We start from the raw sequence: 18,435 nt of genomic DNA, 5'->3' as shown, positions 1-18,435 counted from the left end.
AAATTGTAGTTTACAAATGCAAAAGACACAATGTCACATTTCTGACTCTGTTTGGAAGAGTTATGAAATGAATATATGAATTAAGAGCCCAGATGGCAATAGCTGATGATTTACATGTTAACAAGACAATATTTGTACAAAAAGGAAAATTCAGTACAAATGAAGCTGATCATTTGCTTCTCTTCCTGTAGCATCTGCCGTTTCTGTCACAGTTAGTGCCGTGGGAGTGGAATTTTGTTTCTTCTTGGGTTTCATGTACATTTGTTATTCTACAACGTTGAGGAATCTATAAAAATAAAAAATAATTAAACACAGCAGTATAAAAACCTGAAATCTGTCATATCATTTAAAATTGGGATAAAAAAAATATATTATAATAAAACGTTCAGATTAAAAAAACAAAACGTTCAAAACATTTGACCCAATGTTTGGCAAGAGGCTTTGGACAATTTGTGGTGTAAGACTTACCTCTGAAAAACAGTGGTGAATGACAGCGAATCTCACAAATTTTCTGCTCAAACAGCGCATTCATCTCCCTCTGCAGTGTGCCCATTGTCTGCTGCTGGTTGCCAGGGAAACAGGATGGCAGAGTACTCAGGTCAAGGCTGTCCAAACTACTCAGACTGCTTGATTCACTCTCAGCAAGGTTGTGATTGTTAGGAACAGATTTTTGATGTTTAACGTAACTGCAGCTGCCCTGCTTTTGGGGGAGAGGGTATTGGTTTAGGAAGTCTTTCGATACATTCCAGGGGGTGTTTAGGAGAGAGGGAGGATGGCGTCTTGGGACGCTTTGTGATCTGCTTCCTTTAAATGAAAAATCCTCAGAAGCTTGTCTGCTTGGATCATTCATGCTGCTTCTACTCATCGCAGGGGTTGCAGGAATGGACAATGGCTGCCAATGGGGCTTAAGCTTGAAATCTAAAGACGATCCACAGTTGTTCTTGTGTACCTGGTTTTTGGTGTTTAAAGTTCCACTAGAGGGATCTAGTGCTCCATCATATTTTGGATTGAAACTCAAGGGTTCACAGGCCAATGCTGGCTCTGAGCTAATGGAAGAATGATTTTTTAGATGACGCTCTTGGGCATTTATAGGCTTATACGTCTCAGGTTCCTGCTCTGATTCCTTAGAAACCGATTTAGTGCCCAAGAGCTGCGTTGACAACAAGGGCCTGTCATTCAGTGCAGAAGCATCACCCTTCATCTTGTGCACCACTATGTCTGCAGGCTCGGTGCTTTCCGGTTTAAATGTTAGAGGTAAATCGTTTTGGTTTGAAACAGTCAACTCCTGGTTATCTATGTTGCAAAGATGAGGTGGAACCGAAGAAGTCTGAACGTCCAGTTCTGAACTCTCTTTTGAGTCAAACCCTAAGTTGGTGAAGACCATGGCCCCCCCTGCTCCATCCAACCATGTTATAGAGGATAAGCACCGCTGTCCCTCATGAGATCCTTCTGGCTCCTGGAAAGAGACCTTGTGAGCCCGTCTCAGAGGTTCACTCTGAACTCCTCTGAGCAAAGAAGCAGACTGTGAGGTACTCCTGCTGTCCTTTGAGCTTACGTCATCACTATAACGTCTGTTTACAAAGTCCTCTTTGGCGTAGAAATCCGGTGAGCCACGCATGACTTTTGCTTTGCTTTTTCCAGCTCCACCTTTCCGCAGGAAGTTTGGACCAAAAGATGTCCTCGTGCCATCTTCAGAGGTTTTCATGAGGTTTTTCTGGATTAGCTGCTTTACTGCGTTGCTTGATTTGACCTGTCAGGATTGGCAGATATACAGTCAATATATCAGCAAATCTATTCAATTTTTTAAAACGATGATTTCTACAGTATTTATGCATAAGAGAAGAGAAAAGTAGTCCAATTAAAAGTTACCTTTCCTGTGACATCATTTATGGAAACATGTACAAAGATAGATGCTTCCTCTATACCTTCTAAATAGACATGTCGATAACCTGTGGAACAAGTGGGTTGAACTTTAACCTTGAAGCGTGAAGTGATATTTTCATTCATCTATGGATTACTTACCGACTAAAATTTAGGTTTCTACATATCCATCCCAAAATGTCCTTGATTCGGAAGGAATTTACCTGGCATCATGCTTTTAAACGCTATTGTTCTCTGTCCAATGAAGTCTCGGCCAATTGGATCATGATCCCATACCATAAAGCGTACCAAGGCAATCTGAGGCATGTGCAGTGTAAACACTAGTGTCTCCTCCCACACGGGGTTAAAACCTATTAAGATAAAACAAGGGAGATTTGAGAAGGGAGATCTAGCCATTTTGAGATTATCGACTTTAGCATAACAGTGACTCTATTAAACGTAGAGGTAGATCCCACTTGTGTCTGTTCCAAAATCAACTTAAAGCCTTCTCAATGGATAGTGCACATAATAGATAGTTAAATCCATGACTTCTGAAGTGATATGATAGGTTTGGGGGAGAATTGACCAATATTTAAGCTGATTATTGGCTGATAATTGACGATGTGAAGATTTATAGTAGAAAAATGACTTCAACATTATTCTGCTTCTCACTCATTCCTATCATATTGCTTCTGAATACATGTATTTAACCACTGGGATAAAACATGGATTACTTTTATGCTGCCTTTATGTGCATTTTTGAGCTTTATGTGCATTTCTGAGCTTCAAAGATTTGGACCCTGTTGACTTGCATTTTATGGACCTTCAGAGCGGAGATATCCATGGTAGATCTTATGAAAAAGTTATAAAATTATTGAAAAATCGGATCTCACATAGAAGTGTGAGCACCCCATACCTATGAACACTTCTGGATACCGGTGACTCAAAAATTCATGACATTTAGTTTTTAGTCTATTTTTTACCTTAAAGATGTGCACACTCACAGGTATTCAAGGTGCGAGAAAAATAATGTAATATTATTTACCACTTGACATTTTTAAAGTCTATATACTTTTTTTGTAGAAAAACGTATGAAACCAACATGGACACAAGATTACATTACGAACCCGACTCGTGCTTTGATGTAGATTTTTAAAAGATTTCTAATTTTTACCAACCTTATTTGCCAACTGCTTTCTTGATCTGTCATCATAATCAGTCATAGATGCATTTAAAAAAGTGCTGCTTTGCACAATCCAGCTTTGTACTTACCGTTGTCATCCACTACTCTTGTCTGCTGTTTATTGCAATCAACAGGCAATCCAATAATCTCCACCTCCACAAAAGGATCTATAATCTAAAAAATAAAAAAACAAAACATTCAACCTACAGTATGGTATCTTGGTTGTATTATTACAAATGGAGTATTTATATTCAGATATGAGTGAACTCGCCTCTCCTCTGTCCCCTAACATGGAGTCTTTTGGCTTTGGAAGCTGCTGGCCACAGATTATTTTGAGCACTAACTGAGCTTTCCTGTTCCCTGGCAAAGGGTCTTCCAGTGCAGGATTAAAGGCACCTTAGGGTAATCAAAATGTGTGGAGTTAAAATGTCCCTCCAAACGGTATAATAAATCGAATGCTTCAAACAAACGAGTCACCAACTCACCTTTACACATGCATTTTGGCTTCAGTACATAGCCACAATTTCCATTCACTGCAAATTTTGCCCTGTTCAGTTGTAGCATCCGGCCTTCTGTTTGATAGTTCAGAGCGACTGGGAAGATGAAACAACATTTCAAACAAGTGCACGATGGAAAAGTGTTATAGAAAAGCCATTTGCCAGCAGTGAGCCAAATCAAAGCTGTTGCTGTTTCATCATTAATGAAAAACGACAGTCTTTGATGATAATTAGAAGGTAAAAAATACATGGAAAATGAAATAAAAAAAACATTCATACCTAAATGGCATCCTGCGTTCCAAAATGGCTGAGGATTAAAGTTGCTAGAATCAACACGGTAGTTGGAGGGGTAAACTCGTAAAAGTTGCCGTTGATTGAAGCGAACTAACTGGGCAAGTTTTAGCTGCAATATCTGGTTAGTTATGCTTTCATTTAAGGAGGAGACTTGCCAGCTGCACATGTATGCTGCAACATGAATGGGAATTATTAAGACACAATCATCAACAAGACATCAAGATTACTTTTAGCATTAGCATGTTGAGGAGGATGAAATTGTTTTTCTTACCTTGAGTTTCAATATCATGAACATGCACTGACTTTGTGTATTTGACCAGATCAGAGAGGGCACGCGAGAGTCTCATCGTTTTCCTCCGTCTGAAATATTCCATAAAAATAAAGACTACCACAGAGTTCCCACATCTTTTGTTTAGTGAACTTCCATGACTGTTCTACAACCTTTCCAGTTGCTCATGATTACTGGATTTTATAGAGATACACAATAACAAAGAGCAATTTAAGGGTTCCACATGTCCTGGAAAACCTGGAATTTTGCAATGCAGTTATGCAATCATGGAAAAGTCATGAAAAATTTGAAAAATACATAAATGTCCTGGAAAATAATTATTTGTCCTTGAAAATATTTGAGTATAATGAAACTGTTTGACTCTGTCACTTACAAGGTTTATGCTACACGTACAAAAACAGTAACAATCAGGACTCGGAATAGGTGTCAAATACACAAATTTGTATCATTTTGTCACTGCTGTGGTGGTGCACTGTGAACGGTCAATGGATGCATGTCATCATGACTGAATTTCTAGCCGATAAAATATTCTAAAGCTGAATTTCCAGGATTTTTTCATGATTGTTTACGTTTTTAATCATTTTAATTACTTTATAACAACTTCAAAATTCCCTGATTTTCCAGGTTTTCCATGACTTTGGGAACCCTGCTACCATTACACTGGCCAGCCTGCCACACAGATTTCTAAATGGATCTGTTTTATCTCTTGACCTACTCACTTGCCGTAGTTGATAATCTGTTTATCATTACTGCTCGGATTCTCCTGGTCGGTATCAGAGTCACTCAGGATAGACTTCTTTTTTAATTTCACTTGTTTTTTCTTCTAAAACACAGATTGTGGGGCATCAAAACCCTAAAGAGTACAACGCTGGATTTCGAACAGATTTTTACATATTTTACTGGAATCGTAATATGAGTATGAATATGAGTGTAAAGTGGGACATCTGAAGGAAAATGTTAGAAAACCTTGCGCCTGAAGCTGCCCATAAACGATCTCCTTGAGCGTTTCTTTGATTCATCACTAGTCTCTGGTGCTCCTTCTCTTGTCTGGAACCCAGAACACAGCAGTGTTTAGTGAGACACTCTAGAGGGAGAATAGCCCATCACTATAATGCAGAAAAAAAGAAACAGGGGCCGTATAACAGAAACTACCATATGTATCTGTTCAGTAACCAAAGCAATTTCAAAATCCTAACTTTAACTTTTCAGAACTAAACTCTATGGACCTGCCGGCGGTTCGCGGGTTCGTAATTTTGCATTTATGTTTCATAAAATAACAAAATAAATCCCTAAAAACTTTGCATCACAAATGATCGCCACCTAGAGGTGAGAATGTAGAAATACGAATATAAAAGTTTTTCACAAAGCACTTAAATAAGTAAGCCATATATCAAATGAAAGCACTCTCAGGAATTTCTCAGGAATGTGACTGAATAGTTTATTTTGATGCCCTAACACCACAGCTCAAATGATTATCAAAAGAATCAGGGAGTGAAATATTATATTGATGAGACAACAAAGACAACCATCTCATGTCTGCATCAATCACTGCTTCTGAAGCCCCAAGTAGCTACAAGCTGCATATCAGCTCTTAATTTAGGATTGTGATCTTGCTTGGTCAAATAATCCAATGTTACATCTCAGATGTCCAGAAACAATTTGTAGTCCAGCAGAAAAAGCTTGTCAAATAAAACACTGGCAGAATATGTTATCATCTATTGAGATGACTGAGGATCTCTGCTTTCCAATTACCCTTAGACCTCTAGTGCATTCAGAGGCCGAGATATTCAACAAAACATTGGGGAACATGCATGCCATCCAAAATTGACTGGATGTCTAAGATCTGAGCGCTCAGCTGCGTTAGAGCGTCACATACCTTTCAGATCTGTTTATTCTTATGGAAGGTGATAGAGATAAAAAAAAATTCTAGTACTTACTGTCATCTTGTGGAATGAAATAAAACTTTTTGCAGAGAGAGAGCAATTTATTATTATTTATAAATGATTGAAATCAGTTTTTTAGGGTTTTCTGTAAAATGAGACCACTTTTTTGTAATTAGTCCTTTGTATGTGTGTAAGGTGAGCTTTTATATTTAGTAGTAAAAAGAGTAGTTTATGGGGTTAAGAATTAAGATAGGATATTTCTGTGATACGGTCCCAGAGCTCCAAAAAACTAAATTAACCAAATAAACAAATGGCCTCACATCTCCATTAATCGACTCCTCTTCGTCCTCTTCCTCTTCAGCACTGTCTTCATCAGACACGTCACCCTCCTCTGCATCAGCATCAATGTTTGCTGGCAGCTTCTTACCCTGGAAAACATCTCAGTGTCAGTGTTTCCATGATTTAATAACCAAAATATTTGAACTTAAAACTATGCAATCTATGACCTCACCTTGACAAGCACTTTCCCTTTCAAAACCTCTGGAGATGGTAGACGTCTGGACTCGTTCACATTGACATTTGACAGGTCCAGTTTATCCTGTAGTACTTCCATGAGGTATTGAGCCATTTTCTTCTGCTGAGGCACAGTGCAGTGGTTCTCGATAGAAAGGATCACTGGGTATCTGATAGTGGAAGAATTAGTGAGACAATTCAGACGTTTGCCATTTGCCATGCCTTATGTTTTCTTATATTGGTAATCAATTGCTAAAGCTAAGACAGCTTTTCTTTACATTTTCTCTTCCCATCACTTACTGGGTTTTGGCAAAAGCGTATTTGTTGATTGTCTCAACAACTTCTTTAAAGAGGATTTTTGAGGTTAGTGTGTAACCATGATGCACAATAGGTTCTCCATCAGGACCATCCCAGCAGTCAACTAAAGGCAGAGAGAAGGACTGTGTCAATTGAAAGATAGTAACATGTTTTATTTAATGATGGAAAAAACTTGCGGTAGACCAATATAACAGCCAGGCCAATAAATGGTCATTTCATGACCCTTTTTTAAGCCTAAGGTGTGAACGACTGGCACTGAACCTGGGGGTTTGGGGGTTCATGATACTTTAAGAAATTTGTACCTTCCACACATCGACAGCCCGCCTGCAGCACATAAGCGTACATATCGACCCGGGACTGAGAGAGCAGCTGATCTCCAGTCAGGTAAGTGTTGTGAGAAGACGAAATGTAGTAGTTTGTCAGGGGCTGTGTCATGTCCTGATTTACTTGATGGTGTTCTGGGTTAAATATGTCCGCTGCAGGACTACGCATGTAACTGGTGAAACCTTAGAAAGCAAGAAAATGGGGGTAATGGTCAAAACCATAATATATGTAGTTGTATTCTGTAGGTATGAAAATAATTTAAGATAATGTGCACGAGTCTCTCACCATCAATACCAAGCACCATATGTGTTTGGTTTTCAGGACATGGCTCAAACTGTTGAATGATCATCTTGCAATATTCTTTTGTCACATTTACCATCTAGAAAAAAAAGAACAAACCAATGACAAATATGACAGTTTGGGTCCATTTAGGAAAACAGTAACAAACTGAACAAAATACGTGAACATTTATTCACTTGGCAGATGCTTTTCTCCAAAGTGCATTCAAGGTATACATTTTCAGTTTGTGTGGTCCCTGGAAATCAATCTCATAACTTTGGTTTTGCTAGTGCCATTCTCTAACAGTTGAGCTACAGGAACTACACATTGTGAAAATATGCATAATGAATCACACCAGCCTTTTGCTCGTTTTCAAAGAAGCGGAGGAGGTTGTTTAAATCCATGTGCTCTTTGTGGTTGCTGTAGGTGATCATAAGTAAGTAAAGATCTCGGCGTGTCGAGATCATCTTGTAAAAATTACAGAATTCCTCAAACGTTAAAGACCCCTGGTTTTCATCTGTGTCAGCCGCCTGTGGAATACAGAGAGTTTTCTTACAAATGGGATAGAACAAAACTACATTTCCTACATGTTTCATGAAATATGCAGTAATGCATATGTTTTTTTCGGTATTGGTCAGAAGTCCAAAATATAAACTGTTGTTGGTTTCGGTTAATCTCTAAAAAATATTTTAGACCATAAAAAAGCTGCACAGTGAAAGTAGTTTAATGGTATTGGTCACAGTAAAAAAATAAAATTAAAAAAGACATGTTCCCATTAAGGATTAGAGGCACTAGAGTTAAGACCTCAACTAGTTTCAGACAACGCCATCTGTTCAAATGGAGCAATGTTAACCGAGCGTACTCATCAGCATCTTAGTAATAGTATTCTGGAGGTGTCTTAAACCAATAAAACATCAATGCAAGACATCAGTAAACTCAGAATAATCTTAAAGAAGGAAAAGTGATGTTATTCCAAATAGCCACAATGGAGAAATCAGAGAAAACCTACATAGTTTTTGTGACACTGTACTCCAAATAATGTTGCTTGCTAAGCTACAAGCTATTCATAATTTATAGTAGTTAACTTACAGAAAACTAAGTTAGCTACACTGCAAACTAGCATAACAAATACAAATAAAAACTAGCTTAATGCATTAAAGCTACTTAATACAATCAGTGTAAAATTAGCATTCCAATTATAATTATGCTAACAAGGAGATTGTGTTTGATGTAGCCTTTGTTAGCTAACACAGTTGCTGACATTGTACAATGTGACAAAAAGTGCTTTGTCATGCTACACCTCTACCTGTGAAAAAATTACTTATTTATGAGTGAAGGTACATAACGTTTTTCAAATACATTTCATGTTAATGGACAACAAATGAGTAATAAGTTTTTGACAATCTGTTTATAAGTGTACCTGGAACATTTCTCTAACTTTTTGCTTTGGAAGGTTCACATTAAGTTTGTGGAGCAGCTGTAGAACTTCTCCAATACTCAGATTTCCATCGCCATTTTTGTCTGCTTCTGAAAAGGTCTGCCACAACCATTTACAACAAGTAGTAAGGAAATGTATTTACCCCAAAAAGCATCACAATATAGCTACCCCCTAAAGGCTAAAAATCCAATCAATACAAATCCAATCTATGGCTGATATGAGAGAAAGAAAAGCCACATTGAGGTCATACTAGTGGATTAAACTATTCAGAGACCCACAGAGTGACAATTAAAAGGATATTGATCTCGTGTGCGTTGTCTTTTTGCCAGACTATCCTCATCACTGATCCCGGCCATGAGGTATTTAAGGCCAGTAATCCAGGTTCTTGCCTCTTCTCCATTCGTAGAAACTAAGTCGAGAGATTCCACGTGGTCTCCATGGTAAATACTGAAGCAGCAGTTGGGGTCAAATTTATTGTTGGCAAATCGCCTGAAGACCTCTGTTTTCATTCCCTCACAGACCTCATGAATAGAGTCTATGGTGACTGAATAAAATAAGAACAGTGAAGGGCAATGCAGACCTCTTTTTGACTGTTTGATCTTTATTTTTAGTTTTTTTCAGTGGTTCAGACTATTATACATAACTTATCTTTAGAGATAATATTGCTGTAGAAACATTATTCCAAACCAGATGTTTACGTATTAAAAATACAATCACATGGGTTGTCCATCAGAGAAGGCAAGGGAGCCTCCTCAAAATTGTACTCACAATCAGGGACCAAATAATTAAATGTTATTCATTTTGGTTTGTTCTGAGCAGAAACTGTATTTTTTCGTTCCTGTTCCAGCATTCCGTTCCAATTGGTAACCGGTTAGAATGGAATTAATGAACGGTTAATATAATTAATGCTAATGCCGTTATTACCCGTTACCAACATTCCAACACTCCAAAACAGTTGAAAAGGACTTTTTTTTTTGTTTTCTAGGCTACATTCTGCAAAAAATTGTCATTGTTTTTCGGTTTTTGTTCCTTGGATTATTTTCCGTGATAAATTTAACTATGGTTTTTATCAATTAATGTACTAATCTGCATAACTAGGATGCATATAATGTAAAAGTGTATTCTCTTTTCTTTAATGTAATGAGTTTTAATCACTGCACTGCATCATTATCAGAGATAACCTTTCAAGCCAAAGGTATAACAGTAGTATTTTTAGTATAACAGTAGTGTGTTATGACTTCTTGTGGTTAATGCAACAGGTCAACAGAGAATTTTCAATTTAGCCAAAATATCAATGAAATCCAAAATATTAAAGGATCTCAAAACAAGACTGAACAACAGGGCCATATATAAATTTGCCTCAACAAACGAGCAGGGGATGGGGTTGCTCTACATTAAGTAGACCTTGTTCAATGTAGTGCCATATTATTTTTTTAATTTTGGGGCGGGGTCTCCAAAAGGGGCATGGTTAACCAAAAGGGGGCGTCACTTCCACACACAGTGAGGGTTAGGGAAAGGTTTAGGTTAGGGGCTCCCTATATATTTAAAGGGGGTATGGAGCTCCTGCCCCTTTTAGGAGCTCTGCCTGCTCCTATATCCGTCTCCCAAACTTAGGTGTCAAAATAAGGTTCTCAAACATCAAACTGATGCTCTCTGCTTCCTGCTGCCCATATATGGGCTGCCCTGTGAATGCGCAGAATGATTGAGAATGCACCTCTGAGTCTTCCGATTGGTTAAACCGAATCTGGCCACACCCGCGTGTGATTTCATGGTACCCATTTCAGTGATATCTGCCTAATTTTTTTGGGGTGTAATCTCACAATTAAAATAGCTTACAGAACGTTTAGGAAACGAGGAAGATCGTCTGTGTATGTGTACGTGGTTATCAGTGAAAAGATGTTATAAACCCTACTGCAAGATTGGTTTGATCAATCAATACTGATTAAAATATCAGCCTCCCTGGAAAATTCCCTCACGGACAGCTACTGAACAAACTCATGCAGCAACACAAACACAATTATCAACGTGACTTACTTTTAGCTTTCTCGTGTTTTCTGGAGGGTCTCCAACGAATGCAGGACTTGTGTTCATCTAGGTAGAAAAGTCGCACCAGAGCCTTTGATTTTCCTCTTAGTTTAATCATTTGTGAGCCGGCCTGCATGTTGCACATGCATCTCTCCACTGCAAAAGCAAAAATGACTTCATAACTCATTGTATCACAGCCACTATCAAGAGTTTCATAGTGGACTGGAAGCGTAAGTCGGGAGTTTAAAGTAGAGTGGCCTCAAAAGATACTTAAAAAATGTCTGAATGTCTTTATCATCATACAGCAGAACATCAGTCCAAGTGGCATTCATTTAAAAGAGAGATAGCATAAGCACACTTTTAACATTAAATGTTTGTTTGGTTTATACAACAATATGTTGTACATGGCTTATAAAACAATGTATATACTGTTCAAAAACAAGACAAAAATGTGTCCATAGCTAATGTGATGAATGCATACAGTACATCCACTAAAATCACAGCTGATAGCAGTTGGTAAAAGCAATTGCAAAAGTGGTTCAGAAAAGTAAAGTTAAATCTGAGAAAAGCTCTTGCTGGCAGATGCCACTTGATTTGATGTTGTTTCTAATTCATTCATTTTTAGTGTGACTTTGGTGTTTAAAAGTGTCAAAGTACCTTATTAAAGATTGATTATTATCAATCAACAGTCTGGTTCCGGAATTAAAAATTCCATGTTTTCCATAGACGAATGTTTTCAATGATAAATTAATGTATAAACCATTGATGGTATATGCCTTTGTTGAAGCATCAAATTGAATTATTTCAACTTGATTTGAACAACTACACTATCCATGATTCAGCAGAGAGAGATCCACCAATCAGAGAAACACAGCCAACAAAGTCTAGCAAAGTCCAATAGTTTTATATATTTCCATCATTTTTATTTGATTGCATCATTCACAATGCTTTGTGGGATTGTAGTTTGTGCCCTCCTGAAAGAAGGTTAGTACACAGTCTTGTAACTTTGTCTTTTTGACTGATTTTCAAACAGTTTTTTGCTTCAAATCAAAGTTTGTAATTTTATGATTCACCTCTAAGCTGATTGGTTTGGTTCATGGCTTAGAACTCTTTTATGAAAACCCTACAAAAAAAAAATGTAAGGGAAAAATTATTTCAGAACCCAAACATATGAACAGCACTGTTGCACTCTATTGAGAAATTTTTTTTTAAATACTGATGTATATGGAATTTTGAAAATCTTTTGAAATGTCAAGCAGATGTAACAACAAGTTCCTTCTAAATCAGATTACACAGCTGCGTCACGCAGGGTTTGTAAGTGTGTTAACTGTGTGCTGGCACGCCTTATCAAAACAATACTACAATAATGACGATCTGTCACAGACACATCATCTTTCAAACTTGCATCAAATCGTTTTGTTGTATTGTTTTGAAAATTACACATGAAAGAATGTTAATTTTAGGGTAATACAAGGATTAACTGGAAGCTGATCTTTGCAGTTAGCAAAGTATTTGAAAGTATTAGGTGGGTGATATCCCCTAATTCAATCTCCCATTTGATTGATATCATTATGGAGATTTTTGTACTACTCTAATACAATGATACTATGATATACTCATATAGCATTACACATTTTCATTTTTGATCAGCCAGGAGTCACTTTAAGTTCATGGTAACCAAACCATGAATTCAGTGTATGTTTTTAAAAGTTGCATAGGAGGAGAGGATGGGGTTGGGGTCATGTGATGCAGTTAGTAAGCTTCTCTCAGTCTGCTAATCCCAGGGGATTGTTTGTGTCCATATGCTATGAGTGTCAACAGGTCCTTCTGAATTTCTTCCAAAGGCGAGCAATATATGAGATTGTTTTCGTGGCATTTGCAATCAAATTACTCAAAGATCTGCTTTGCCAAATAAGATACATAATTGCTAAAAATGTCAAATTAGAATGGACTAATGCTTTGAGCACACCAGTTCAATGATTTAGATCCTCTGGAAAGTTGAATTACATCCAGTACAGTTAGCCATTTGCATACATGATCGTTTAATAATTCTCATGAAAAAGAAAGAAAAAATATAGGGTCAGTATGGCTGTTTTGCTAAATACTTACCTATTTGGCCCATTCTCCATTTTGGCGATGCAACAATACTTCCCCCGATCCAGAAGAACTCCTCAGCCAAGCGTGATATTGCAGCTTTCTGCCATAGTTTAGGTGAAGTCATGATGGAAGGGGAAGGTGACCTGAAAGGTGAAGGTGATCTCCTCCCAGGACTCGGGGGCCTCCGAGAGAGAGAGGGTGAAAACATGACCGGAGATGATGGTGCCATTCCTGGAGATGTGTTCATTACTTCAGTACTCTTGTGTAGTCATAACCTAGACCCCATGTCATGCTCCTTACCCACCGTATCAGTCCTGTTGATCTCATAAGGTCAGATCTGCGAAATCCAGCGAGACAGGTGTTACTGAAATGATGAGTCAACAGTTCTCAAGGAATCAGTATATGGATTGATTATTTAATTCCAGTTGGCACCTCTTTCTGACTGATCCTCTAGTAACTGACCTTCCCTCCGGTCCAATGATATTGAAATGTTTTCATATATTCCGACGTGAATGTTAAATTTGACTGAAATTGTGAAAAGGCGTGCTGTGGCTTAAAGTTTAGGAGGAACTGGGACAGGGAGAGGAGCCACACGTGTAAGCAGTCACTAAATCTCTAATCCAGGATGAGGTGAAGGCATTACTTGTACTGGGGGATTTTCATGCCTCACGTCAACTTGAAGAAAATGGATTATATATCAAGATTGTTTCTGTAACAATAATAAAGTAAAAGTTGTATACATTTGTATTAGAGGTCGTCTGATAGTGAATTTTGCCAATACGATAACTAAGGTGGAAGAAAAGGCCAATAATCGATTAATCAGCCAATAGTGTTAAAAATCGATTTATTGAATTCTTAGACTTTCCTGTTATTAATAATATACACTAAATGAGCAGTTTATTAGGAACTCTATGTCCCTAATAAAATGCCCAACGTAGTCTTCTGCTGTTGTAGCCCATCCGCCTCAAGGTTCAACATGGTGTGCATTCTGAGATTCTATTAAGCTCACTACAATTGTACAGAGTGGTTATCTGAGTTACTGTAGCCTTTCTGTCAGTTCATACCAGTCTGGCCATTCTCCGTTGACCTCTCACATCAACAAGGTGTTTCCCTTCCACAGAACTGCTGCTCACTGGATGATTTTGGTTTTTGGAACGTAGAAGTGAGCGACAGATGGGGAACGTCTAGGTTACGTATGTAACCTCTGTTCCCTGATGGAAGGAACGAGACGTTGTGTCCTCCCGGCCATGTCGCTGAGCCGAGCCACTGTTGTGGCCGGACCAATTTCGGCTCCTCAGAAAAATCCCAAATGAACTAGACGTATTTCCCTGCCTTTATTCCCGTATGTCCAGGGGCGGGGTATGCAAATACTGTGTGCCAACTTCTCATTGGCCTTTTTTCATAGATCAGAGGCATATTCGGCGCTCAAGAGAGACCCCTAATGTCGCTTCTTCGACACAACGTTTCGTTCCCTCCATCAGGGGACGGAGGTTACATACGTAACCTAGACGTTTATGCATTAGTCCATAAAGAGTGACGTGCTAGAGACTTATTATCATTACAATGCTTTACGTTAGTATTCGCCAATTGATGCTTTCTATAATTTACTGTATACATTCACCAGATTTTTGTATATACTGTATATTTCACCAGATGAGATGTTTTTATTATTATTCACAAGATATGAAACTGGAAATAAAATGTATGTACAATTGGCATTGATTTTTGCTAATAACTGATAGTTCCTAAAGCAGATATCGGTGCTGATTAATCTGCGAAATTGATTAACTGGTCGATCTCTAATTTGTATAATCTAATAATTTAAAACAGGTGATTTGAGAAATGCTTCCCATTTCTTTTTGTTGTCGTCCATTTAAACTACAGTATTTTGGTGCCAATTCATCTGTCACTTGGCAAAAACAGGCCAACTATTCCCTCTTTCTTGAAAACCATTAAACAAGACTATGCAATTGATAAGGAAGCACAATCCAGATTGGATTAAATAACATTGCATTTGTAACAAAGGTGTTTTCAGTGGTGAATTATTGGCTGCCTAAAGCATAAACATTTAGAAAACGTTTACAAAATGTTTGCATTCAAAAAACTGTCATTTAAAATGTTAATAATTCTGTATTAAGTTTGGTCTTTTCAGTTCATGGTAATATATTTCAGTCTTGTTTTAGGGTAAACTATTTTGGTATTGTGTTGGATCACCACTTGATGTCCAATGAAAAATCTAGATCCTGAAGGAAACCAGTAGAAACTACTAATGTAATAAAAAAAATATATATAAATATGCCTTGATTCCATCATTGCACATCTATCAAATGCATTTATTTTTTCCTCGTCTTATGAACCTGGGTTAACTGCTCTTATAAAACTGAACTTAGAAATGCCTCCACTAAATCTAGGCACTTTAGATTGATCTAGGCCTAAACATTGTACGGAGCAAGAAATCAGGAAACGCAGGAAGAATGGTTGATTCTGTTTAATGCTATTATATGTGGGGGAACATTAAAACAAATGATGAAAATGACCCACACCAAAACCAAAACTATGACAAGACCCTGAACACAATGCATATATCTAGTATGACGCATTAAAACATCAAGCGGTTAAAAACTGACATAGGCAAGCATACAGATCTCTTTATATAGAATGGGAAGTCAAAAGTCACCCAGAATAAATATAGAGTGATGGAGAGGTTAGCATATGTATTATGGCAGGTTTTATTCAAGATGGGGGTAATGAAGATAAAAGATCATTAAAAATTCATCAAATATTCTTTACAGTTTATCAGTCACATATCAATCCACCAGGAATCTCAAAATGTGAATCTTTGCTTTGGTAATTATATAAAGTGATTTCCAAAGGGACTAAAATTATTCAGAAATATAATAATCTTTGTTTTTGTTCATTTTACATAAGAATTTCTATACAGTAAATGTCCTCTAGTTGAAAACATTATAGGAGAAATTCATTTTTCTGTAACATTATTTCATACATATGGCATACATTTTGGCTTGGAGAAAAAAGCATTTAAAGTGAAGTGTAAAGCAAGCTACCTTATTTAGTGTTTTTATGTTTAAATGGTATTCACATATGCAACAATTTTAGGAAAACTTCTTTAATCAATACTTGTTGTCTGAGATTTGAAGAGAAAGAAAACATAAGAGGGCTTCAAATACACAGTACAACTATCTTTTTTTCTTAAAAGTGCAATTCTTTTTTTTTTTTGGTAGAAAGTAAAAAAATATATATCCTTATTTTCGATATAAGTAGAAATGTTAAATAATTATCCGTTTTTTTCTTTTCATTAATGAGTCTTACAACCAGTGACTAAAAATGGATGTTTGTCACTTGAGCGTTCACTAATTCTGATGTACTCAACAAAAACATTCAATCCACTATAAAAACAACCAAATCCAAAAGGGATCATGGAGCACAAACATGTTGACAACTGTGCCGTAATGTTCTTTTTGACTGTTTTATACAGTGAAAACTGGTTATTAATGTATAAAAGTAATACTTGCATAATATACTGATGTTTAGGACAGACTGTAGAGTTGAGTCCATATTGATCGTTGCCAACACTATAGGGTTTTAAGTAAAAGATTATTTAAAAATATGAAGATAATAAGCTCATCTGAATGCAAGTTTATAATTATTAAGCTTTGCTGCACCATAGCACTGTTGCTCATGCAAACTATTTCAATACAACAACAAAAAAGGAAATGAAAGCGAGAGAAACATCATAATGACAACACCTGTGTCCTACAGTATGTGTAGTTCTGGCTTGTAACACTTTCTAGTTTACAGAGTATCAGTGGCACTAGCAGGTCATCTGCTATTGTCAACTTAATGTGAAAAGAAAACACTCTCGTTTCCCAAATTTTCAAGTATCTTTGCAACATTTTTAAATAGCTTATAACAAAATAAATTCCTTAGATTAGCTCAAGAAGCTAACTGAAGGCGAGTCCACTCCACGCAAAGCCACCATCTCTGAACGTCCTGCTCTCATGGTTTCGACTAAACGTCTTTCCAGTTATTTCTGTGGAGTTCATTTAGTACTGTTACTGTTTCCATTGGTATTGGTAAACGTACATTGTAATATGCTTGTTTTTCATTGCATTCTCCTTTGCTCCCGTACATTTTTCATGTATGCGTTTGATTTAGAGGCGTCTTTTCATCGTCCTCAAATCAAAAGTCTTCATCTATAGCCATATACTGTATATGTTTTGCTCTTAACATTTAAGATACATCTTCTTCATGTCGAATTTCTTTATTCTCTCTCTCAGTTGTCTGTGACTTTGGGATACTGTGCTCCTCCATCTCTGCCGTGTGACCCAGTTGATCCTTGAGATCTTTGATGACTCTCTCCAGATTCTTTCGGGCTTCTTGCTCCTTCTGCAGAACATCTCGCAAATGTTCACGGTCCACTTCTGCTTGCTGGAGCTTCATCTGCAGATCTTGAATCTGATAAACATTCAGGAAAAAAAGAGGGATGTTGGTGCAGTCAGACAATGTCTCAAAGATGTTTTGGACTATAGGTATCATTCACCTTGACCAAAACTTTCACTGTGTACTAACCATCAGGCGAAGCTAATCATAATATATTTGGTGCTTTTATTTTCTCCAATTATTGTTTTGATCTCTACGGCGCCCCTTATGGGAGGGAATACATTTGCCTTCTATTGCAATAAATTAACCATAGTTTTACTATAGAAATATTGTAGTAACCCTGACTGTAGTAACCATGGTTAAACTACGGTCACTGTAGTAAAACCATGGTTAATTTTCATAAGGGTTAACCATGGTTTTTATGCAATAACTATAGTTAAACTATGGTATATCGTACCATATGGTATTTGTAGTAAAAACTATATTAACCACAAAATTAGAATTTTCCGGCATTAATACTATGGTTTTACTACAAATACCATGGTTAAACTATGATTATTGTAGTAAAACATGGTTCATTTTCATAAGGGTTAACTACAATAACCTTAGTTGAACTATGTTAATAGTTATAGTAAATCAATTATTGTAGTAAAATGGTCGGCACTTATATAGCGCCATTTTAACCTTAACGGTATTCAAAGCGCTTTACACTGTGACTCATTCACCCATTCATACACTAATGGCAGCAGACCTGCCATGCGAGGTGCTAGCCTGCCATTGGGAGCAACTTGGGGTTGAGTGTCTTGCCCAAGGAGGGCATGTGGAGTAGGGATTCGAACCACCAATCGTGCGATTAGTGGCCGACCCGCACTACCAACTGAGCCACAGCCGTCCAAGGTCAATTTTGTGGTTACTATGGTTTTACAATAAACAGCCTAGTTAAACTATGGTACGTTTTGCGAGAAAACACAACTATTTAAAAAAAAAAAAAATCCTCCTTGTCCGTAAATCTCAAACTAATCTTTGTGGCTAAA

General features: G+C 37.2%; 2 protein-coding genes across 3 annotated transcripts in view; both read right to left on the bottom strand.

Annotated features, from left to right (window-relative positions):
* Positions 1-57: 57 nt before the first annotated feature.
* Positions 58-13,330, bottom strand: plch2b (phospholipase C, eta 2b). Its single transcript, XM_052102075.1, has 21 exons — positions 13,013-13,330; positions 10,913-11,059; positions 9,180-9,422; positions 8,861-8,991; positions 7,800-7,970; positions 7,447-7,540; positions 7,140-7,343; positions 6,820-6,940; positions 6,518-6,689; positions 6,319-6,434; positions 5,090-5,168; positions 4,843-4,946; positions 4,106-4,194; positions 3,820-4,005; positions 3,529-3,636; positions 3,315-3,439; positions 3,133-3,217; positions 2,085-2,231; positions 1,870-1,949; positions 469-1,750; positions 58-286 (listed from the first exon to the last, which is right to left on the bottom strand). The coding sequence occupies exons 1-21, from the start codon at positions 13,245-13,247 to the stop codon at positions 270-272; spliced, it is 3,936 nt and encodes a 1,311-aa protein (XP_051958035.1). The 5' UTR covers positions 13,248-13,330; the 3' UTR covers positions 58-269.
* A 2,151-nt stretch (positions 13,331-15,481) lies between these two features.
* Positions 15,482-18,435, bottom strand: part of skib (v-ski avian sarcoma viral oncogene homolog b) — a 40,893-nt gene continuing 37,939 nt past the window's right edge. For both annotated transcript variants that reach the window (XM_052101467.1, XM_052101468.1), the window contains exon 7: positions 15,482-17,476. In XM_052101467.1, coding sequence (XP_051957427.1) covers positions 17,252-17,476 — 225 coding nt within the window. In that variant the 3' untranslated portion in view covers positions 15,482-17,251. The remainder of the gene's footprint in view (positions 17,477-18,435) is intronic.

Source organism: Xyrauchen texanus, chromosome 32 (genome assembly GCF_025860055.1).
Source record: "Xyrauchen texanus isolate HMW12.3.18 chromosome 32, RBS_HiC_50CHRs, whole genome shotgun sequence".
Classification (NCBI taxonomy): Eukaryota; Metazoa; Chordata; class Actinopteri; order Cypriniformes; family Catostomidae; genus Xyrauchen; species Xyrauchen texanus.
The sequence above is the reverse complement of the archived record's forward strand: the minus strand, read 5'-3'. Positions and strand labels throughout refer to the sequence as shown.

Bases quoted from the DNA above. Each gene is read 5' to 3' on its own strand.
- plch2b (XM_052102075.1), bottom strand. From the start codon at position 13,247: ATGAACACATCTCCAGGAATGGCACCATCATCTCCGGTCATGTTTTCA. The intron at 7,971-8,860 runs GTACACTTATAA...TGTATTCCACAG, and splicing joins AAGTTAGAGAAATGTTCCAG to GCGGCTGACACAGATGAAAA. The intron at 6,690-6,819 runs GTAAGTGATGGG...TTCCACTATCAG, and splicing joins TACGCTTTTGCCAAAACCCA to ATACCCAGTGATCCTTTCTA.